Raw genomic sequence first — 24312 nt, 5'->3', positions numbered from 1 at the left:
GCTTGCCTCCTATTTCTGAAGTCTTAGGGACACAAAAGACTTCCTACAGTTTGATAGGTGCTGGTGGACTCTGCCTTCTGCAAGTCCACCCCCTGCTTGTGGTGCATACTCCAAGTTCTGGGCCTCCAAAGTGTGTTCTGGAGTTGAGTTCCCGCCAAATTCGATGCCAAGCAGTGTGGAGCCTCGTAAAGCTTCATCGCACAGGTGACAGGTCTCGGAACCGACACTGGGTGATATAAAGTCTCGCTGCACAGCCTCTCAGAACCGACGCAGGACGGCACAAAGCCTCACCTTGCAGACTGCACCCCAGGATCTGAGGTACTGTGTTCAGTGGGCCCAAGTGAGTTCGTATAGCTGGCCCACTCTCCATTACGGTAGGCCTGAACTTTGGTTTGCACCTGTCCATCGCAACCTGAAGTAACCTTTTTACGCTACCTGCTTCTAAGTGCTTTATTGCATTTATTTCTTCAAAATTCAATAACTCGACTTCTACTCAATGGATCTTGATCACATTCTCTATTTTTCTAAACTGTTGTGGAGTATTTTTGTTGTGTTTTATTGTGTGGTTGTATGAGTTACTGCACAGATACATCACACATTGCCTTCTAAGTTAAGCCTGCCTGCTCTGTACCAAGCTATCAGTAGTTGAGCACAGCATAATTTAGGATTGTGTTGTGACTTACCCTGACTAGGATTGTGGTCCCTACTTGGACAGAGTGCATATCTCTGCCAACTAGAGACCAGATTTCTAACAATACTGTATGCCACATTGTGCACTCCATTCTGTTTCATTCACTCTCTTCTTGTCGCACTATCTATTTTTGCCGCCCACACCTCCCTTTATTAACACTTCCTGCTCTCTTTTTGCAGGCTTAGTTTGTTTTTCGCACATTACTCTGTGTTGTGCAATCCTCTATCTTTTGCCTGCCGGATTGCCTTGGGTAATCATTTACCTTACAAACATAACATTCTGTTTTGCACACCACACGTCCAATGGCACACCCAATTTCTTTTAGTAACCCATTCATTTTTCCTTCCTAACTTTTGTTTTGCACTAGCCATTTCACACACTATACTATTTTTCCCTCCTCTTTGGCACACCATGTTCTCTACTGGCATGCATTCTGGATGTTGCATACCACATTTCTATTACACATTCACTCTCTTTAGAGACATAGTCTAATTTTTGCATATTCCATTTACTTTTGCACACTCCATGCTTTTTTGCAAAGTGCTTTTCTTGTCACATTCTCCAGCATCTTCCACACACCCAACTATCTTTTGCATGATCCATTCTCTTTTGCACACAATTCTCTTTTTTTGACTACTTCCCTTTGCACAACACAATCTACTGCATGCATATTTCCTTTCCCACACCCAATTTCTTTGGGTCAGCCCATTCTCTTATACACATTGCACTTCATTAGTAGACCACACTTTCTTTTGCTCACCCCACTATATTTTCCACACATCAATCTCTTTTGCACAGCTAATTCTCTATGCACACCCCTCTCTTTCAGCACAAATTTTCACACAATAGTTTGACACCTCCCACTCACCCATTCCATTTTGCACACCATAACCTATTGCATACCACATCCTCTTGGACATCAACAACTCTTCTGCACACAATATTGTCTTTTATTGCTCCACTTTCTGTTGTACAGTCACTCCTCTTTTCTTCATTACCCACCTTTTTGCACACCTTGTGCTTTCTTGTACACCCGCTGTCCTTCACACAACCAATTTCTTTGCCCATCACTCTTTCGTAAGCTGTCTAATAGTTCTGAATCACATGTATTCATCTCACCCCTTTTCACACATTACTGCTATGAAAACTACAATCTTTAAAAAAACACATTCTCAATGGTGCACTAGCTCTTTGTATGAGATATAATTTCACCCAGTCTGCATATCACACTCATTTAACCATCACAAGAATGTCTGCCTAGTTCACAGAATTGCCCAATCTCTATTTCTATCCCTTCCTTTAATTTTGCCATCTATCCATTTTTCCATCAGTCCTGCACTTACCTGCACATCTCTCAGCTGCATTCCCCTCTTTATCCAATTGTGCTCTCATCTATTTCTTCTTGATATTTAAGTTTAGTATAATGATTTTTGCATCTTATACCTTTATGCTTCTCTTACCTATCTTTCTCTCTCCTGAACCAACCTGTTCTCTTTCTGCCTCTCTCTCTGTCTCTTACTCTCCCTCTTTCTATCTCTTTCACTTTCTCATGAATAGATTAACAGCTGCGCTACAAATAAATGGAAACCCCTTCCAGATATTCACAGGTATGCCACATTACCATCCTTGCCACTCAGAATAATGACTTATGGTGTTATTTATAGTTTGAAGAACAGTTTACTCCATCATGCACATAGTGGGTGTCCCGTCTGCTATATTACAAGTGCATTATAGCAAAAATCTGATGTAATACGGCGGATGGGATATCCGCCACATTTTGGCCCAGTGTCATATCTGGCAGACTTTAGCTAAGGTCCTCAATCTTTGGCAAGGTATGGAGACTCAGGGGTCCTTTTCACATTTTTACATTCTGTGGAGTGCATAGTTTACTATTACACGGCTGGTTGAAAGAAGCAACACAGTCACTGACTGCCAGAATCCGAGCCCTGCTGCAATCACTTCATGGTGAAACCCAGGTCAATGCAATGATTGCTTCTCTGCCACATTTAGTAAACTCCCCATAGTCGACCAGTCAGTCTACCACCTTCCGCACAGCGCGGGGATCACAGTCTGCCACAACAGCTGGCCCTCTGCACCCTGGCCACTGATAGGACAATATAAAGGAGGAAAGTAGGAGTGACCCAAAAACTCCACAAGAGTTGGACAGTGTTAGGTTGTGCCGTTTGCGCTGATTTTCTAGCATCGGTGATTGTCCTGCACTAGAAAATCGGCACAAACTGTACCATGTGCATCGCAAGAGGATTTTGCTACTTTCTGTCGCTCGAGAAGATGTTCTACTCGAACGGCAGCTACCTCAACGTTTCTCAACGTGAGCAGTAGCAGCCATCTGTGACCATCCATGCTGAGAAATCTCCCCAGGAGGTGGTCTGGAGTAAGATTTTTCCTCGCTTACGTTAGACAACTTAACGGTGCGTGCCCAAGGAGTGGTAACAATTCTGCAAACTCCGCAAGCAGAGCGGGATTTCATAACCAGGCCTAGAAGAAGACGAAACCTTGTGTCACAAGTGACGAAGCTTTGGTGAAGTATAAAGTATTATGTTTTTTTTCTTTAGAGAACACTATTGATGCTGAAGAGTTATGTGGAATACAACCACCCGGCCAATGTCTATTAAAGCTTAAAACCCCTTCCATTCAGAGACGCTAGGAGTCCCTTCACGAATTACATCATTCATGACATCATAAATGACAAACACATCCACATGTTTTAGGTTTCTCGTATAAAGCACAGATCTGTTGGTGCTGAGAGGGATGCAGTGAAATTTACTATGACAGATTTGGTTGGGACACCATAGAATCCAGTGTGTCACATTAATCCTTGTGGAGGGCCGCAGTGTGCTTTGCTGTTGACTGGGTGAGTCCTTGTTCAAAGACATGAATATCACACGAAGGATCTACAATGTTCTGTTTTCCTTCAAAATCTGATATCAGTGTTCCTTGCATTGACCTAACTTCAGAACCAGGTGCACGATGGTTATCTGTCTGCAGGTAGAAGGCAAGCTCTACCCCTCCTGTGAGCTCTATATGGGATCATTCTGCTTCACTTGGTTCCAAGAATTATTAGGCAGTGTACCCACACACCTCATTGCTTACTGAAGCTATGAGTGACTTTCTACACATTTGTTTTTTACTTTTTTTTTAATTATTCAATTTGAGTGCAGTACCAAGCACTCCTATGACTCCATAAAGCCTGCATTGTATTGCATCATATCATTTATAGAGTGCATTAAACTATTTATTTTTCCGGCGAAAAAATCAAAAACTGCTGCTCTCTATTCCCCTTCCTTTTTAGTTTTAGAACTACGAATCATCATTTGGTTAAAGTTGCATATTGTATGTGAGGGCTGGTAAGGAGCTTGGCAAGCCTCTTCAGACCTAGTGGTGTGAGTAACAGTGAGTCTATTGAAAAAAACACTGGCTGCCGCCTCCTCTGTGCCTTCTTCCTTTCTGCAGTCCGACAGGCAGCAGGAAGCACCAGGCACACAGGCTCCCCTGAGCCAATCACAATGCTGCAATGCAGCGTTGTGATTGGTCTGAGCAGGGGCGGACTGGGAACCACAACCGGCCCTGGCAAAGCGCTCGGCCGCCCCCCCCCCCCACACACACACACTCGGGGGCTGTTGGTGGCGCCACCAAGCTCTTTGCCATGGCCGGTTTTCGGCCGGTTTTGGTACAAAACGGCCCTGTAAGAAAAACGGCCCCTAGGGGTCCAAAACCGGCCCCCACCCATGCGGCACACCAGGGGATTGCCCGGTACCCGCTATGGCCAGTCTGGCCCTGGATCTGAGCATCGTGGATCATTGCTCAGACTGGACCTGGGAGCCAGTGCATGTTCCTCACCAGACTGTGTAATGAAGCCTGGTAGGAACATGCAAAGTGTGCATGAACTGTTTGGTCAGCTCAAGAGGCCGGCCAAACAGATTATGCACACTTTGGAAGTACAAACCACTCCTCCCCTGCTCTGGCAGCCCTGCCCATAAAATGACAATAATGATACTTTATTGTCATTTTATTTTTATTTTTGTGCAGTGGGGCAATGCTCCTCCGCTTTAGCAGAGGAGCCGCCACTGGCAGCAAGGAGCCAGTGCTAGGCTGGAGTCAGAGTCATAAAGATTGCCACTGTCGGCCCTGCAGTGCAGGAGAGCCCTCACCCTTCAGGGGACCCTCGACACTCGAGGTAGGCTCCTATTCAGCCCTCGGCCAATAAGGAACTTAGAGCTATGGGAGACTCTGCCGCTCCTCCTCGCATTCTCCAAGGGTGGGCCTATATTGATGGTTTCGCCATTGGCTGGGATTACAGGCAGGAGGTATTCACATAGACGGTTTCAGCTGAGGCAATGTGGAGCAGCGAGGTAAAAGACCGTCCTCGTCTGGGTCTTCTCTTTGTCTGTCAGATGGCTTCTGACAGTTGTGTGTTTTGGATACCGAGGCAGTTGCCTCATTACTCCACATTCTTTTTTATGAGTTTTATAGTTGCTGTTTCGGTTTCCTTATTGATCTGTGGTACTTTGTCACGGTTGAAGTTGGTTCACAAGGTCAGCTCGGTTATGGGCCGTGGGAAGCGGTCAGTTGAGTTTGCAGAATTGTCAGCATGTTTCCTCAGAGAGTCTCGTCTTTGTCTATCTAGTACCTTCTGATAGTGTTGAGTTTTGGTTGCCTGCCGCGGCGATTATGCCATCAGACAGTGAAAGGGTTTTGGTTGCTGTCCTGCCCTCCACAACCCCTTTTATCGGGACCTCCAGGAACCGGCAGGAACCAGATTGGACCTGCCTCCCCCACTCCCTGGAAGCACTTGAATGCTTCCGGGTCATGCTCTCAGTTCTGAGAATCAAATAGATGGAAAGGCTGGGCTGGTGCTGGCCCTGTCATCACGTGCCATCAACAGCCCCGCCCTTCTATTATGTTGGGGACCAGCACAACCGCCATAGTTGCAGCGTGTCCGAGTCAAGTCCCGGTTGGCGCCTTAGCAGGAGCACCCGTAGGACTATACCAATGAATACTAGCGTGGAGGAATGCGTGGGCCTGTGATGTCATTTGTCAATAACACACATCACTGCTCACCTACAGCTCTCCAAAACTTTGCACTAAGGCAGATAACAGCTAGAAATAAATACAGTGCATTTGATAACAGGAGGGCCGTGCCAATAACAAGGTGGCTCAAGAACACATATTATTCACTATGTGAAAATTCTACTTGTATGTGTTCATTGACGATTTTACAAATGGTGAACACTATGCTAATTAAACTGTTTGGGCTTTCTTTTGAGTCCCCCGGTAGCCCATTTTGGGAGGCAAATGGGAGTCGGTTGCTCAAATGGGAATACATTAAATGCACAGCATTTGAACTAATCCATCATTTTTCCTGCACTAATTTCACAGAGTAAATTCTCGCTAAAATTGAGGGTTGAAAAGCAACAATATTCAGAGTTTAGTAGGCTAAATCTATGGAAGCCATGCAATATTATTTATCATGCCTGCCTATGGAACTCAGAATCAGGAAGCTATACCACACCAAGAAAAAAACTAAAGCACTTGCTAGGTAGTATTACAACATGGTGTGTCTCCAACAACGGGAATAAAGGATTTTTAGGTTCTCTTGAATCAGTAGATACGAGTGACCACTGACAACTGAATTTGGTTGGCAGGGTCCTCCTGGAAAGGATCCTCTCTTGGGCAGAGGAGAATAACATCATCTCCCAATTTCAGGCAGGCTTTGGTCATGTACAAGCATTGTTGACCAAGCATTTAGGCTGTTGCTACTCCATTGGAAGACAGTATCCATTGGCAAGGGTGGTGTGTACCTGGCCTTTATTGACCTGATAACCGCATTCGATCTGGTTCCCCGGGAGGGGCTGTGGGCGGGTTTGCAGGAGATGGGGTTCCCCTTGCCCATTTTGAACTTGCTGGCCCGCATGCACGATGGAACATATGCATGTATTTGGTGGGGTTCCCAGGAGCAGAGAACTGCTAAAATCCCGGTAAATAGAGGTGTCCGCCAAGGATGCGTCCTGGCGCCAACCCTTTTTTCTCTATTTGTAAATGGGTTTGTTTCTTTTTTATCAAATATTGATCCTGATGCCCCTAGTCTGGCTGGTGTTAAAGTCCCTGCCCTGCTTTTTGGGGACGACACGTTACTGGTCTCTAAAACGCACATGGGGCTCCAAAAGCTTTTGGATCGGTTTTGTGTTTTTTGCAACTCTAAGGGCTTGGTCATCAATACTTCGAAAACCAAGCTCCTCTAATTTAACCCTAGCAGGAAAGCCAATCATACGCTCACACTTAATGAGGAGCCACTAGAGCGCGTCAAAATGTTTGACTATCTAGGGATTAGGATATCGGTTCAAATTAATTGGAACCCACACATTGAGAAAATGGCCCTAAACCACAAACGTGTAGTGGGTGTTATTGGTAGGGAGCACAGAGCCTCATTATCTAGACCCATAGCCCCTGCACTGGAGATATATTCCGCAAAAGCTATAAATAGTGCACTCTATGGAGCGGAGCTCTGGGGTTTCAATAATGTCGACTCCCTTGTTATGGCGAAAATAAGTTCTTTAGGGAGCTTCTGTATTTACCTAGGGGCACCCCGAACAAACCCCTTCAATACGACCTCGGTCGCAGATCCATCAAAGATATTATCATCTTGCGACCGCTTCTCTATTGGGCTCGCCTGTGGCATACACCTGAGCTAGCTAGCTACGCAGACGGCCTTAGGGAAGTTATGAATATGCAGGGATCGCATAAAATTGTTTGGTTAACAAAGGTAAAGAAGTGGCTAGTGGCTATTGGTTTGAATGTTGTGTGGAAGACCGGTGTATCGGTTTCCAAACAGGAGGTAAAGCGAGCCAATTGGTCTTGGGTCAATGCCCAAGAATCTAGAGCTGCAAACTTGGGTAGACTCACAGACAAGTTCCGTCTCCATAAGTCAGTACAATCCTTTGAACCTTATATGGGTTTTATTAGAAAACCCAAAGACAGGGCTTTATACATTCAGTTTAGATTGGGAACTGTACCGGTACGGGAACGTACCTCCAAGTGGAAACCTCCCAATCAAACATCCACCATCTGCCCGTCTTGTAATGATGCACTCGAAACCATTCCACACCTCTTTTTTGTGTGTAGTGCCTGCAATAAACCAAGATCTAAATGGTTAAAACCCGTCTGTCGGCAGCTCGAGACTAGGAGTCATGCCTTTGCCCTAAGAATCCTTCAGACAGATCCTAGCACTACACTGGTTTGTGGGGTAGCCAAATTCCTTAGCTGGGCATGGGTGATTAGACTCAAAGAGTTAAGATACAAATTTTACAAGGCTGTTAGGTTTTTAAATCACGATCAAAGCTGTTAAATGGTTTAATGTCTTTTTTATTCCTGTTATTTAACTATTTATTATTGGTTCTTAAAAAATATGTACTGTATTTCACTTGTGTCGTGCTTTTATGATATTTCTATATCGAAATAAAGCTTTGAGTTTTTTTAACTGAATTTACTGGAAATTAGGCAGTCCTAACTTGCGTTAGGGCTCTATTTCTGACGGTGTTTGCCTCTAAATATAGTGAGTGTGCCAAAGTGGTAAAGACAGACGCTAAAATGTGTACCCAGGAACTTAAATGTAGAATCTACTCCCAGGCAAATTTAACAGATTGGAAGCTGTGAAAGATTTGACTCTTTTAGGGACAGCTCTTTCGAACGTTTTTGCTTTAAGAAAGATCTGTGTGTCTTTAAACAACTTTTAGTGTGCCTCAGTGTGCACTATGCAAGTGTTTCTGTCCTCACCTAACATACTGTATTGTCATCTGGCCTGTCCTATCCTAACCAAATGTAAAGGAACCTAATCTAACTTAATGTACCAGAACTTCATCTAACCAATCTTAACCTAACCGATTTTAGCCTAACCTCAACCAGCCTTACCTATTAAAATCTAATCTAAACAAATTTATTTTAACCTATTATAATAATCTATCCTAATCTAACATCGCCAAACCTAACTTTACTTAATCTAGTGTATCCTAACCTAAATCGTTTTTACCTATCTAAAGTTAATCTAACCTAAGCAAGCCTACTTCAATCTAAACTAATCTATCCTATTGAATCCTAAAATTACCTAACCTGACATTACCCAATCTCACCTGTCCTAGCCTAACCTAGTCTAACCCAACAGAGCTTCCCAAACGAACTTCAATAATGCGATATAACCCAGCAACATATAGTGATAGATCACCTTCCTTAATAGTGCAGATGGATTATAAACAATGGAATAGAATGCAGCTCAATCTCATTCCAAGCAGTTCATATTTCAAACCTTTCAGTTCACCGCCTTTTTGTTATCCATGTGGGTCTCGTGAGTCTCCCTGAGTGGGAAAGGTGTTTCGATATTGGTAATGAAATATGTGTCCTAACCTACACCCTAATGAAATCTAACAAGGCTGTAACTTTCTCTGGTGCTTGTATTTCTGTTAAGAGGGTGTGGCATAGCAATTCAGTCTACAATCCTTTGTAAGCCTGTTTTGTATATGCTAGGGATCATCTACTGATGATAGAGATAAGTTTAAAAAAAATGAAAGAATGGAATACAATCCTGAGGAATTCACCTTGGTGAAGAAGGATATAGGCATTCCTAGTCATAACGTTTTAGCAGTGTGCTGTTGAACAGCTTTAAGAGGTTCATGTGTGCTGCTGGGAAAAAACAGGTTAAAGCTGCCATTGCCTTTCAAATATGACATTTTCAGCACTACTTCAAATAATTATAGCTAAAAAGTGGGGATGTACCACTAAAAGCGTGCATGCACATAGCTTATACTTGTAAAGTGATTACATGACAAATTCCAATAATAAAGATTTTCTGGTGATAAGGGTGAGCATGCAATGCAAAAATTTGCATGAATTATATATTTTATTTAATGCTCATTAAAGTGAATGCATGTGTTTCATTTTTTGTATTTATCATATTATTGACAGGGGAATCAATTAACAGACGTGATTATAAATGGCCTAATTACAAAGTAAATTGATATTTCACATAAGAATGTAACTGTCGTTCACACACTACAGTGCTGGCTTTCATTTCTTTAAACCTTTTTGGCTTCTTTTTTGTTTCATTTGTCTAGAAAAATCAAAGATTTACCAAGGAGTGAGAGTGAAGATTACAGTGAAAGAGTTATTGCAACAGAGGAGGGCGCTCCAAGCAGAAACCAAAGCTGTATACACTGTAAGATTTGTGTTTCTTAATTTTTGTCACCAAGAAGTCTTGAGGGTATTGTATAGGGGTGCACAGTTCTGCCAGCAAACTTCTAGGAAGTGGACAACTCTGCGGCTTTGCGAAGCCACTAATTTGTCAAATTCACACATCTTTGCCTGAGGGAGAAATTATCTGCAATATAAGTTTCACAAGAGATGTTTTTCTTTAGAAATGTTTTGTGCATGATTGTATACTAAAATGTGAGTTATCAATTTTTCACCAGCAAACCTACTTTTTGCAGTATTTTCTTGCCCTTTATGTTTTTTAAGCTTTGTCAATTTTATGATGAAGTTTTCTTTTTGACATTATGCAATATTTGGGAAGTATGCAAATTGTTGATGGCAAAAGTGAGTGAGTGAGTGAGTGTGAGTATTTATAGACCATGACCTTTACCCAAAAGCATCTTGGAGGTAGACATAGATAAATGATTTCTAATGTCAGCAGGCCAAACAACCCCAGGAAAATAGAAGTAACTTAAAGTTCATTCGCAGACTGCAAATTCCCAGGGGGCTGATGGGCAGATAGTTCTCAAGCCATGAGATTATGATAAAAAAGGCAAGACATAGATGTCAAACAGGGGCGTTCAAAGAACAAATAAAGTTAACCAGAAGAAAGAGAGCATGAAGCCGCAACATGCTGGAATCCTCCCAGGTTGTGTTTTGGTCAACACCTATAAATGGCTCAGTTGGCTGAGTATAGTACATCAAAGCGAATATGCAGTGCTGCTGGCAGCCAAATGCGCTTGCAAGGGGGTTCAGAAACATGTTTGACTTTGCACAGATTGAAAACAATCAGACCACCACATTTGAACAAATTGTAGCTTTTTGATGTCGCTGGAGAGCAGCCCAGATGTCAAGTTTTGATCAGATTACTGTAGTCAATTCTTGTTAAGACAACTGACACCAGAACTGAAGGAAGCCTCCCCTCCCCTGATGGAAGCAAGATGAGGTCGTTACATTTGCCCATGAGCCAAATAGCAATCCCTTATCAGTTTAGAAACCGAGATTTTCAACTTTAGAATCTGGCTAGGATGGAAACAACATCCTACTTGGCCAAAGAGTGTAGCTGTAAGTATACCTCGTAACCAACGAAAACCTACTTATGAAGATGGAGACCTTTTAGATTTTTTTTTCCAAAATAAAAATACACATCTGATGGAAAAATGTAACTATTTTATTAATCATCATTCCTTGAAACGGGGGGACAATTTGAGCGAACTTTGGATATTAGAATCGCAAACCTAAGGTTTAATTTTAAAAAACTGCTTCGTTGTTTTCACACAAAAAAACGCACTTTAGCAGGAATAGGTGCAGTTTTCTAACACAGAGGTGTGTTTTTTCATTAACCCTTTCATTTGGAAGCATCTTTTATTTTTGTATTTAATGTTTCACCTCCATTTCAGTGATGTGGAGTTCACATGTAATCCTACATCATATAGTTTCGTGAACAGTGTACTCACAAACTGTTGATAACTACCTAAAGGGGTGGGTAGGCCTTCACAAGTTAAGACTTTCCAGCTAAAGTGAAAAAAAATACTTATCTTTCTTCCTGTTGGAAGTTGTGCAAACAGAGTCTGAGTGCCGCCTGCTGAAAGGCCTGCCTGTGATAAGGGAAAGAACTATTTGTCCAAGACCTCTTTTGTGGGGTGTTTGCTCGGTACAGTAGAAACATGAGTGCATATTTCCTTTGTGTGGACTTTGGCTTGAAAAGACGCGCCGAAAAGGAGCGGGCGTGAGCACCTGCGCCCGCAGGCAGAGATTACAGAGGCCGTGAGATAGAGGATGGGATGGGCAAGTTAGTGAACCTAAGTTCTGAAAAATTCAATTCAATAATGCTTTATTGGTATTATTCACGGGTTAAGTAGTGAAAAACATTATAAAAGATTTTTTTTGCACTAAGACCTTCGAGTGTTCATGATTTTTTTTCTGTAATGTGTGTTTTTTTTCACCAATGTTAGACATCTGAAAGGATGAAGTGAGTATAATTTCCACAGCATTGACCACCCTGTCACTCCAAGATATAACATTGAAGCAGAAAAACTAGCTCACACGTTAACTAAAAAATGCCCCACACTCAAGGGACCCCACCCAACCCCCCCAAAAATTAACTACAGAATATCAACATTTGGTTGGTTGAAGACTGAAGCTTGATTCAAGTAACAGAACAATAAGCATTGTACCCGTTGGGAATTCCTGCTCTGAAAAACAGATGGTTATTTTTAGCTCAACTAAATTTGAACTCATTGCATCACCCTCTTGAGGATGAAAAGCTGAGCAGCTCCATTGAGGGCACCAACCTGTGATCCTAGGGTGGACCGATAGTTCCTGTCAGTGGCTGCATTACTCATCTTAACCTTGAGTCTGCTCTTGTTTTTTATACCTTTGCGGCATGAGCAGGTAGGCATCGGGTTTTAAACTTCTCATACACACATGTTCAGGGCCACGTGGGTGGCGGAATCAAGGAGGCAGCGGCGTGGTGTGCCTCCAAAATCCACACCTGAAGGTAGAAAGGGCCCGGCCTCTATTAATCGGCGCGATTAGGAACAGTTTTTAATTGCAGTAACCTATTTCCAGAAAAATAAAAGCACACAACAGCAGTTGTCATACTGCGTGGCCTGTCGCGAAAAAGGCTTTAATTTCGGGCAATGTAAACTAAAAATATTGATAGGGAAAGATTTGCTGTCTGGAACGTCCATTGGACGCATGTGTTGTTCACATAGCAGAAAGTTTACAGGGCAATGGATGAGGTTAAAACAAATGGCTCGGTCAAGCTGCACGGTATTACAAAAAAAAATGCCTTAAAGCGAGCCATTAGCTGGGAAAATATTTGCATACGAAGCAATGCTTGCGGGTACAGTAAATCTCGTTTTCGGTTTCCCAGTTGGTTAGTGGGAAGGAAGGGCGGCCGTCATGTGGAGGGCTGCCTGTGAGTGAACAGAAAGGTGGGTTGCTGAATCTTCCCAGAAAAGCCCCGGGTGCTCGCAGCCCTGCAGGCAGGGTGGACTCGGCGGCAGCCGCGTCCCACGCCCTGCTGCAGGGGTTCCCTTGATGTGCCGGGCTACGCCCACTGCGAGCGAGGAGTCACGCCTGTTCACGCATCCGCAGGCAGCTGGCGCACTCCAGCCCCTCTGTTTACTTGTCCAAGAAGCTCCCCAGGCCCTCGGAATATCTCCATTTGCACATGTATGACACATGGTGCTGAAGAGTTCATGAACACATGTATGTATTCAGAACTTAGGAACACGCACGCAAAGCATAACACCTGTAAGCTATGCGTCCTTAAACTCTCCCATGAACATTGTGCCTTTGAATATACGAACACACACGCATGACACATGACCGACAAAGCGTGTGTGATGAAGAGCTCCCGAACACATGTATGCATTCAGAACGTAGGGGCACACACGCAAAGCATAACACATATGAGCTATGCGTCCTTAAACTCTCCCATGAACATTGTGGCTTTCAATATCTGAACACACTTGCATTACACGTGAATAGTAAAACGTATGCCCTGTGGATCTCCTGGACACATGTGTGCCTTCAGGACGGCAGAATATTTAAGTGGAACATATCCTTAGGGTCTACCTTAAACATAGTGCGTCCGGATGTCTGAACACACATGCATGCCACGTGACGAGCAAAGCGGGTGCCCTTGGGATATCCTGGAATCATGTAAACCCTCATAACACACACATGCAGAGCGTATCTCCTGTAAATGGTGTCCTGAGGGTGTACCATAAACATTGCGAGTTTGGATATCTTGGCACACATGCTTGCCACAAGACCAGAAAAGTATGTGTCCTGAGAATCTCCTGAAAACATGTACACCTTCAGAACGGCAGAACACACATGAAGAACATATGTCCATCTACAGTCAACTGTAAACATTGTGCTCTTGAATGTCTGAACAAACATGCTTGACACATGACTAGAGAGGCATGTGTCCTGAGGATCTACCCAAAAAACATACTTTCAGGATGGCTGAATACATGTGCATCTGACATGACCTGTAAAGGAAGTGTCCATAGGATCTGTTCAAGGCACTGGCATCTAAAGATGGCTGCACATGTATGTATGGCACATTCTTCATCAAAGCTTGTGACCAGAAGACCTCCTATAAATATATGTACCTTGAAAATGGCCGCATGAACATACACAAACAGAATCTGTGAAGTATGGGTCCATAGACTCTCTTACAGACAAGAATATCTTCAAAACGATTGAGCTCTGATGTATGGCACATCAACTGTTACATATGTGTCTGTGGATCCCCTTCACGATGGTTGAGTACTCATGCATGACACATGACCATTAGAGTATGTGCCCCAAAGAGTTCCTGAAAAAACATCCACTTTCATGCATCACGTGTGGTATGTAAACTATTTATTCGTGGGTCGCCTTAAAGCAAAATTACCTTCAGTTGGGCTGAGCACACGTGCTTGACACATGATGACATGTACATGATGTGCTCATCGGATCGCGCAAAGACACAGATGTCCAGAGTGGCTGAACACGGGAGCGTGATACTTCCCCTGAATAGCACGCGTCTCTAGAATCGCTTGAAAACCCTGGAAGCTTCCAGAATGGTTGACCACACTTACATGACACATGACCGGTAAAATACAGATGCCCTGAAATCATTTAAAGCTGTGTAAAATCACAATGCACTTGCGCATGAACCATGAGCTTTAAGCGTGTGATAGGATCTGACAAAAACAGCAGGGCCTTCAGAATGACTGAACATATGGATTACGCCTGACTTGTAAATCAACACCCCTTTACCCCTGACTTGCAAAGCACGTGTCCTGGAACCTTAACGTTTCATGTTTTCAGGACGACAGGTAGCTCAGGCGTTTCCCATGACTTTCAGCCTGAGCGTCTCAGGCCTTCACGCCACACCGCGTGCTTCGCGAACGCAGAAAGGCGCGCAGCAGCCTTCTAATGTAAACCAGAGTCTCGTGCCACAACACAACGCCCCCGGAATGGTTAAACACGCGCACCCTGCACTTGGTCCTAATGCATGGGCACAGGGGAACTAGCCGACATATAACGCCTTTAGAAACTCTGAAAACCGCGCAACACGCCTGTCCCCTCGTCTCAGTGAGTCCCTCCATGCTCACCCCTAAGTAGGGCTTGAAATGGAAAAGTAAAAGTGCTTCTGAGAAGTGCCGGTACTCCCTAATTGAAAGTATTACGTTTTTCGTGAGAATTGCAGGTGCTCTCCTTCTGAAAATAAAAAAAATGCCGGTACTCAGTACCGCACAGTGCCGGCCCATTTAAAGCACTGCCCCTAAGCCCTAATGCCCTCAACATCTGTCCGAAGACGCACGCAGAGTACCTCTGTGGTAATACCCAAGCCCTTCCACTGTGGTAGTGCATCCAACCTGTGGTCTCAACAGAACCCTACATGCCCTCAATACATGGCCGAGACGCGTGCACACTGTGTGGCAAAACATGAGCCCTTCCTTTGCGGCAGTGCAAAAAAACCTCTGTGGTCTGAGCAAGCCCCTTAACGCACCCAATATATGTCCAAAGGAAGACGCACGCAACGTCCCTGCCTTTTAAAGCGAGGCACGGCATGTAATCGCTTCCCCTGATGTTATCAGAATAGCTGAACACTCCCGCACTGCTCACGCCTTGCAATGCACGTGTCCGGTGTCGTGCATGCCCCAAGAAATGCTGGGCATCAAATGGCTGAAAAGTCAGGCAGTTGAAGCGGGAAGGGGAGAGTGCTCAGACATAATACAGTATTTGCTGCCCATTCAGCTGGCTTAGCACTGTCCCTTTAAGAAGTATTGCAAATCAGCTGAAAAACGCACGTCTCTGCCTTTAGAGGCAGAAAGATGCCTTTGCTCTCTGCTCCAAAAGAAGGAAGTGCAGCCGGGCTCCAGTGTACAGAAGTGAAGGCGCTCGGAGCCTGACCGCACATGCCTGCATGCCTGCGCGCCGCACTGCTGAGCACAGCCCTCCTGCACCTGTCCCGCCAGCGCCTCCAAACCCGAGCGACTGTCCACAGAATGGGTGAACACCACACAGCGCGTATTACAACACTCAGGGGAGGGGAGGGGGGTCACATCCAACGTCCTGTGCACCCGACCCACTGGCTTTCTGTGCTGCAAATAAGTGAAACATTGGAAGCAGCAGGGGCTGGTGGCGGGTAGTGAGTGAATTATGACTGTAAAACACATTCACAGTGCATTTCAAGTTTAAACCTAATATGCCATTTCCAAACCAGGGCTGCTTGTCTCGTTTGCACACTCAGGAGGGGGTCAGCGCAGGGCAGCCGGTGTGCCAAGCAGGGCGCGTTGTGCGCCAGGCAGAGAACAGATAAAATGACGCACGTCGCTGCACAGCCCCTCGCTGACTCTACCAGGGGCCCCACTGTCCTCTGCCTGTCCCCACCGCCTCCCCTGCAACCACCCATTGTCTGCCAACAATTGGAAACCCGTCCTCTTCGAGAAGCAAAGCAGCCTGTCACTACTGTGCACTCGCAGGCTGGACGCGCTGCAGGCAGCAGGCAGGGCGCAAACAGGCACAGATGAGTCGAGCCACTTACCTGTCAAAGTGCGCAGAGCAAAAAATGTTGATGTTGTCCCGGTGTAGCCCACAGAATAAATTCTGTGCAAAATCTATTGATGTGCATCTTAATGAAGACGTCTCAGAGCGATAATTTTCTTTTTTTGTTATTAAAAAAATATACTTTTTTTCTCCCCCCGCAGGCATCACGGATCGCCAGCGTCCCGTTTTCCGAGTCAATCGTCTCTTCATCATCTTCGTCCTGCGCAGGTTGGTGCAGACAGCATCCCCACGCTGCCCACCCATACACCCCCACCCCCAGAAAAAAATCACACATTCTCTTGAACATTTCTTTTTATAAAAAAAAAAGCCCACGGTCTCAGGGCTTATTTAAAAGGCTCGATTAAAGGACTTGAAGAGAGGAATCACTCAATTACGAATTCAGCCAATCAGGACGTGCACGGGGCCAAGTCAATGCAGATGAGGGAGCGAGGAGAGCCCAGCCAGGGAGGAGAGAGAACCCCCCATTTTAGCATAATCTGCCCGGCTCTTTTCGAGGCAGCACTGTGCAGAATGAGACGTGCAAGGCTGCATCGCTCCCCCCACGGGAGTTTTCCAACCCGTTAGTCTCCCGGGGTAAAAACGGCGCAATCGTTGCAGCCCCGCGCCTGCCCCTCCCTCGTACCTCAAAGAGCCGCATTTAGGGAAGACATAGACAACATGCACATTATTGCGACAGATTGCATTCTGCCGAAATTCTGCATCTAATTGCATACAAGCCCACTGCTGAGGCTTTTTTCACATTGCAGTACAACATCCCTCTTTAAAATGTTTCACTTTTTTATTTTCATGTACCACGCAGAGTATATAGATACACTTTTAGGCAGGGGGTATATTTCACGCGAGTAGTAAAGGCAACAGAGAAAAGCCCTGGTTGACAAGCTGTTTCCAGCAGGGAAACCCGACACCCCATCCTATGAAAAACGCAGGCGAGCCGTTTCTGGCTTTGCAGCAGTAAATCTTATTACATACTCCCAACCAACTCATTGCATGGGTCATTATACAGCTCAACCCCCTCGATATATATATATATATATATATATATATATATATATATATATATATATATATATATATATATATATATATATATATATATATATATATATATATATACACTGTATAGCTGTATACATTATATTGTCAAATAGCCTCGCATGAGTTGTTACACAGCTCCCTCTCTCCCTCTATTTATGTATATATGCACATACATACACACACACATATATATATACATATGTAGATATATATAAATATATATACACGCACAGACATATATAGACCCACAGTATATGTGTGGGTGTGTGGGTGTGTATATATATATATATATATATATATATATATATATATATATATATATATATATATATATATATATATATATATATATATATATATATATATATATATATATATATACTATTTGTATACATTCATGTTGCTAGATAGACAGATAGACTCGCAGCTGCAACCAGTCGTCTTTTTCTGTTAAAACAGGGTTTCCCTGTTAGCCAATGGTGAGGTAAATACAACGAATAAACGCCTACTGTATTTTATTATTCCCTGATAGCACAGTGCCAGGCAATGTCATACTCTCACAAACAGCACCAACGTCAGCGCGTGCCAGCACGGCAGATAAATGCCCGGGGTCCCATCGGATGCTGCGCACTGACACATGTATGTCTGAGCCCTCCTATACTGAAGACACTCTCACACCCCCTCTTTGGGCACACGTTTGAGTTTTTGTGACACACTCAACTATCGGTTGTTTTTCATTTTTGGGAAAAACTCATCTTCAGGGCGATTTCAGATGCAGCCAATTGCCCCCTAGTATATCAGCACGAGGGGCTGTTATTCAAGGGCTTTTGATTCGCCACCGAGATCTGTGAACAAAGTTCCTTTAAATGTACTTAAAGGAGCAAACATTCTTTCCATTGAAAAAAAGTATACCATTGTCTACATTATTAAAACAACTAGCACGTGACTCCCATGTAAAAGTACGATTAGCTTTTATGATATGCCACACATCCCATTAAAATAATTGGTTATCCATTTTGGATGAGTCGAGAGAGAAAGTTGATTTTTCATTACCATAGTTTTTTATGATGACACGTGACACCTGCATTAAATACGGTCCCTCCAACATTTCTTCTAAAGTTTCTTCTTCTTTCAAGCACTTGCATTGATTTGGCTCTTAAAAGAGAAATGCAAGCTTAGGGGGGTTTCAGTTCTGCACAAGGTACCATTCTAACCCCTGGCCTACACCCGGAAACACTATACATCTCACAACTAAGTGTAACTTGTGTAAAAAGATGGATGCCCATGAAATATTCTGTATGTTGCTGATTTTGTTTTTCCGGCCACTCTAGGACCTTACCTTGAGATGGAGGGCGTCCCACTGGCCCCCAACCTATTCCAGCCCACGCCGCCTTCAAGCCAAGCCCCCCCTGAGGAGACATCGTGCTACCTCGACCAGCACCTGCTGGACTCGTACCTGCAGCCTGAACCCTTTGCAGACACCTTCCTGGCCACCTTGCAGGCGTCCTCCCAGGACCACGTGACAGGGAATCCCCAGGCAGCCTCCACGCGCTTCAACCAGAGCCTGGTAAGCTCCCTCCTTCCCTCTCTCAAGGAGGCCTGGTGTTGTTTGTGGTCGAGAGCTGTAAACAGGCTGCCTCGTCACTTGGAAACAAAGCTGCTCACTGTTAGGTTGGGCAACTGTGTGCAGAGACTCAGAGAGCCGAGGGCAGCCAGCACAACACCCAGGACACACAGAACACATCCACCGCCGATATTTGCCTTGGGATGTTGTGAAGGTGTGACACCCAGGCCAATAAATCCTCTAGATAAAATCTTGGAGATTGTTGGTGCAACAGAAGGGATGAGGTGGGTGGCATATTCTTGGAGAAGTGCCACCGCCGCTAGAACCTGCTGTGAATAGAACATTGTTGTATGATAAAGCATTTAGAAATTGATGACCGGGCTGATTTTGTGATTGGATGCCGTCTTCTCTTTCTGAAAAAGCATAGGTGCAGAGAAAGGCCTAAAGTATTTCTTAGGAGCCCATTGCCAGCTTTACCGAATGCCAAGGTTGTCTTGTTTTAAAATTCCAGCTCTTGCCTCTTTCTTTCATAATCTTTCACTTCCTCTTCTTTTATCTGACTCTTCCAGATTCTTTTCCAAGCCTGCTTTCTCCCTCTATAACTGTTTTTTCTTTTTTTTTCTCTAGGCCCTTGTTGCGTCCTTGTTTGCCTTTCTCTGTCTTGGTGTGGGTCAAAGTCTGATGATAAAAAAGAAATTCATGTTCACAAAATTCAGTGCCAGGATCCTTTTCCTGCAGCTACTGGCTCAAACTAAGGATTGGGGGGCATATTATCAAGGGCCTTAATTCATGTGTTAGCGACCTTTCCCGGTTGTTAACGCATGAATTAATTATCAATGCGTCGCTAACTCCGGTTAGCGACGCGTTTCATGCGCTATTCATCGCCCCCACGCTGTGGGCGATGAATAACGCTAATGAGATGCAGGCTGGGCGTTCCCACGTCCAATCACATGTAAAATGTGGTTGGAGGTGCGATTGCCTTATTCACAAGGCAGGCCTTGGGAGAAGGAGACCTGCGATAAACGCGTCTATCGCAGGTCTCCCAACGCCTGCTTTTAGTACGTGTTAGGCATTGCTAACATGAGGGGGTGGATCATAAAGCCGAATCCACCCCCCATATTATCAAGGCACACATTAGCGCGTGAAAACAGCGCTTGTTTTCACGCGCTAATGCGACCTATCGACGATTTCACATCGCCTGTTGGCTTTAGCGTTGAGAATACGCTGCTAACAGGCGATGTGAAATCGGCGATAGATTTTTCCACGTTATCAACGCTGTGCGATATTTTTTGCACAGCGTTGATAATATGCCCCTGGATGAGGGTCTTCAACATTGTTGAATGGCTGGGCTAGTGATCAATAGTGCCTTGAAAACACGCGCTTTATGAAGAGGTGGAAAAAGTTCTTTACATTGGACTGAGGGTATGCCAGGGATATGGGGGCATGCTTTGCTTGTCAGCCCCTAGAAATAAAGGAATAGAGTGGCACCAGCTGCAGGACAACCATACCCTGCCACAGGACAACCACACCCTACCCCTATTTTGCATGCAAATATGCAATTTGTTGAGATGTGGATTATGACACTGGTATCAGGCACACATTTGGAGAATCGCAGGTGTATTTGCGTTTATGTGGTGCTTGCTACCCCGACGAAGCAGTGAAGTGGTTTTCGGCTAGTAACATGCTACTCCGAAACCCAAAGTTAGTGGTTAAACCATTATGTTTCTTGTCATTGTTGTTTTGTGAGATTAGTCGTGTGTGCTCAAGAAATTCCTTCCTTAAATTTACTCCACTTTCTTTGTGAAAGTTCAGATTAATGGAAATTAGGTGTGATCATTATTTGGGGCTATGTGAGTTCACGCAGAAGGTTAGTGGGATGAATAGACAGGCTAAAGGAGATTAGGTATTGCTAGGTTGAAGGGATATAGTTACAAAGAAGGAGATATTGTGATCCGTGAAAGGAGGTGTGGGCTGCTGCAGAGGAACAATAATAGAGATTAAGCCAGACAAGCAAGCGATTTAGAGTAGAGCATACGCCGAAATACGATAAATGTGCAATATTATAAAATGCAAATTTTCTGATGAGCCATGTGGACGAATGTCATCAAATCTGCCAGTGGCAGCTGCTACTTAATGGGGGTGGCGGGGCAGGGTTGGGGATGAAAAATTAAAATAAAAACAATCACCTGCAGGTCAGCCGCCACCTCTTAGTCCTCTTTGGTTGTCGACTCCTACAAGCAGGAAGCAGGAAGCACACAGGCTCCCCTAAACAATCCCAACGCTGGTGTCCTAAGTATGACAGCATCACCGTGATTGGTCTGAGCGCTGTGGTTCGATGATCAGACAGGGAGTAGGAGCCTATGCATGTTCTTCACCCTGGCTTTGTAATACAGCCGGAAGGAGAACATGCAAAGTGCGCATGACTCGTTGCCTGGCCCATGACGGCCGGCCAAACATTCATGCGCACTTAGAGAGTGCCCACTACTCCTCCCCCCGCACTGGCCAGGCCAGCCCAGCCCCACCCTCCTACAACTAAGCCAGTACAGAAAAATAAAATGATAATAAAATCATTTTAGTTTTCCTTTTTGAACTGCGCACAGAGCAGTGGGGCGATGCTCCTCCGCCTTGCGGTGAAGCCGCCACTAAAATCTACAGAATTTCCTTTTTTTGGGAAATGATCAGTGCATGTTCAGTGAAACATTACTCTGACTCCAACATTTCCCAAATATAAATCAGTCTAGAAGCCAGGTGTATTGTTCCTTACTATTCCCCTTGTTGTGCCTCAGGACTGAAGGGGATGTACAGAGAGGGTCACAATCACAAAACTTCCTGAATTCATTTGTAATTTAAGGAAGGTAAAAGTTTCTCTTGCATTTGCATGTTACAATTTTAAACCTATTCACAAACATCGTATTTCAGATTTGTACCCCATACCTAATTTATGCTAGGTTTAACATACATGGTGAAAAGTGTGAGGCTCACAACAAAAAAGAGAAACGCCGAATTCTCTTGCTTCTTCACATATGTAAACCCCACTCTATGCAAAGTACACAGGCTTCGGTTTAGGGATGTCAACCTACTATCATTCATTTTTCTCTTTTCTCCTCCTACCAATATGCTTGTCTTATAAATCCTGCTACTTCCTACACACTTCTCGGAATATCTGTATAATTGGCATCCATCACCAAACAATTCACCCAACTCTGTCAAAGTCCATTATGTGTTCCCTACATACAGTTAAAGTATTGTCAATATTGTGATACTCTACTACTTTATGGGGATGCACACAATTTGCATTTAATGTCCTAGAGTGTTCACACCTATGATTCTCTCACTATTGCTCATTGCATTCTTTGGTATTCTCACCTAATTATACATGTTTAAATTCTACATGTTTGTATTACACTTAAGTGTTATCAACTCTGCATGTTTAGCTAAGCCTGTACATTTTCTGTGCATGCAGAACCTTCACATATCTGGCTTTGAGAACTGGCCATGAATTCCACATAAGTAAATTATATTTTCTATTGGAAAGCCTAATGTACACCTGGGCAAGTGATGTGTATCTGGCCCCACATTTCCACGTTTCTAAATAGCACGTAGTAATAGTGGTGAGCCTGGGTTCTAGAACTCCAAATTTGTTGGGCATGGTGGACCAAGGCTCAACAAGATAAAGTGACGCGACATGGGTGACTTAATTTTGACCAAGAAGGGAAGTCCAGGTGATAGCACTTGTCCTCTTACGGGACAGGGAAAAACATAACTAGCAGTCGACAGTCTAAACTTGTGCATGACCCATAGCTGTTTTAAAGAAAAAAAATTACCCTCCCTAATTTTTTTCCTTGTTTTCTTTCAGTGTCCAGAATCTCCATCAGATTCGTCAGATCTTTCAAGTTCGTTTGACTACAGCTGCTCCCCACCTCACCAGATCCTGCCATTTGCCCCACAAAGCTTCAGCTCTCCTACCCACCAAGAGGCCAGGAGCTGTGCCTTCAACACCGCCAGCGAGTATCCGCTGCATCTGCAGTACGCGCCTTCTGCCTGCTACTGTGTGTCCTGCATCGGGGCTGAGTGCCTAGAGACAATCCCAGCCACAGACTTCTACACATACCCAAGCGTGGAGTACACAGACTATCATCCCACCACAACAGTGGCCGAGGATTTGCTCTGGCGGGGGATGAACACCTGGGATATGTGCTACAGCTAATGCTGAACATTGTTGCTTGGATGGGGCGAATGTTTCTCAAGGCCTTTCACTAGAAATACAAGTATGAAAATCATCTGTCTGGGAACAAAAACTCAACACTTAGCTACTTTGGAGAAACAGCAAGCTCATTGGCACAACAAGGTCTTATGCAGCTGGTCAGCTCTTAGTACTGTCAGAGAAACACACAACTCTGTCTGGAATGTCACCACCGCCATCTTTGTCTCCTAGTCCTACTGCGTTTTCGTGTTTGTTTCTCTTGCTAAGGGCACTTGTGTCATGAAGATCCTGGTTGAGTGTCCTTTCTTTATTTCCACCATTTTGTATTTGTACTTTAATCAAGTCTTACCTGGAAATGTCATAATTGGTGTACTGTTACTTTTCTGAATGTTGGTAGAGATTGTTGATTTTTTTATATGAATAAATACTTTTTATAGTCTTGTAGAACACTGTCTCGGCCCTTCAGTTAAAGATACTGACAATAGAGTCTTATCTACATCTTTACCTGGTACAAAATGTAACCAGTCTCTCGGTGGTTTAGTTAGGCTTTCACTCAGATTATACAAAATTAAAAGACAATAAAATTACCCTATGGCCCTAAATAAGTTCCTCATACAGGTTACTATCAGTCTAATTTATCATTCACATTACAGGAGTATTGACTACAGAAGAGTAGATAGCTGCTACAAGTTGCGTCTTGGCGTACTCTAACTACCACCCTAAAAGATACACCCTTTGTAGAATTGCTGCATTCCTACTTAAAACAAATACATTTATAAGTCAATTGCACATCATGCAGAAAGTCAACTCTATGAAGTACAACCCACAAAGTATTACAAATGTTCTTGAAGTGAATCGGCTGGTGTATTTTGTGTTTAAGGCTAATGGAGTTAAGTGCTCGTTGCTGGCATGTTTGTCTTGCCTACAGGTCCTTAGTTAAAATTCTAATAGGGCAGATCTGTTGATGTTATGTTAATTTAAAAA

General features: G+C 44.0%; 1 protein-coding gene across 1 annotated transcript in view; it reads left to right on the top strand.

Annotated features, from left to right (window-relative positions):
- POU2AF3 (POU class 2 homeobox associating factor 3) overlaps positions 1–23748 on the top strand; it is a 49211-nt gene extending 25463 nt beyond the window's left edge. Inside the window, exons 2-5 of the mRNA XM_078683959.1 lie at positions 9814–9914; positions 16666–16732; positions 18892–19127; positions 22981–23748. Coding sequence (XP_078540085.1) covers positions 9814–9914; positions 16666–16732; positions 18892–19127; positions 22981–23331 — 755 coding nt within the window. The 3' untranslated portion in view covers positions 23332–23748. The remainder of the gene's footprint in view (positions 1–9813; positions 9915–16665; positions 16733–18891; positions 19128–22980) is intronic.
- The last annotated feature ends 564 nt before the right edge of the window (positions 23749–24312 follow it).

The sequence above is a fragment of the Lissotriton helveticus genome, chromosome 3_1 (genome assembly GCF_964261635.1).
Source record: "Lissotriton helveticus chromosome 3_1, aLisHel1.1, whole genome shotgun sequence".
Taxonomy (NCBI): domain Eukaryota; kingdom Metazoa; phylum Chordata; class Amphibia; order Caudata; family Salamandridae; genus Lissotriton; species Lissotriton helveticus.
The sequence above is the reverse complement of the archived record's forward strand: the minus strand, read 5'-3'. Positions and strand labels throughout refer to the sequence as shown.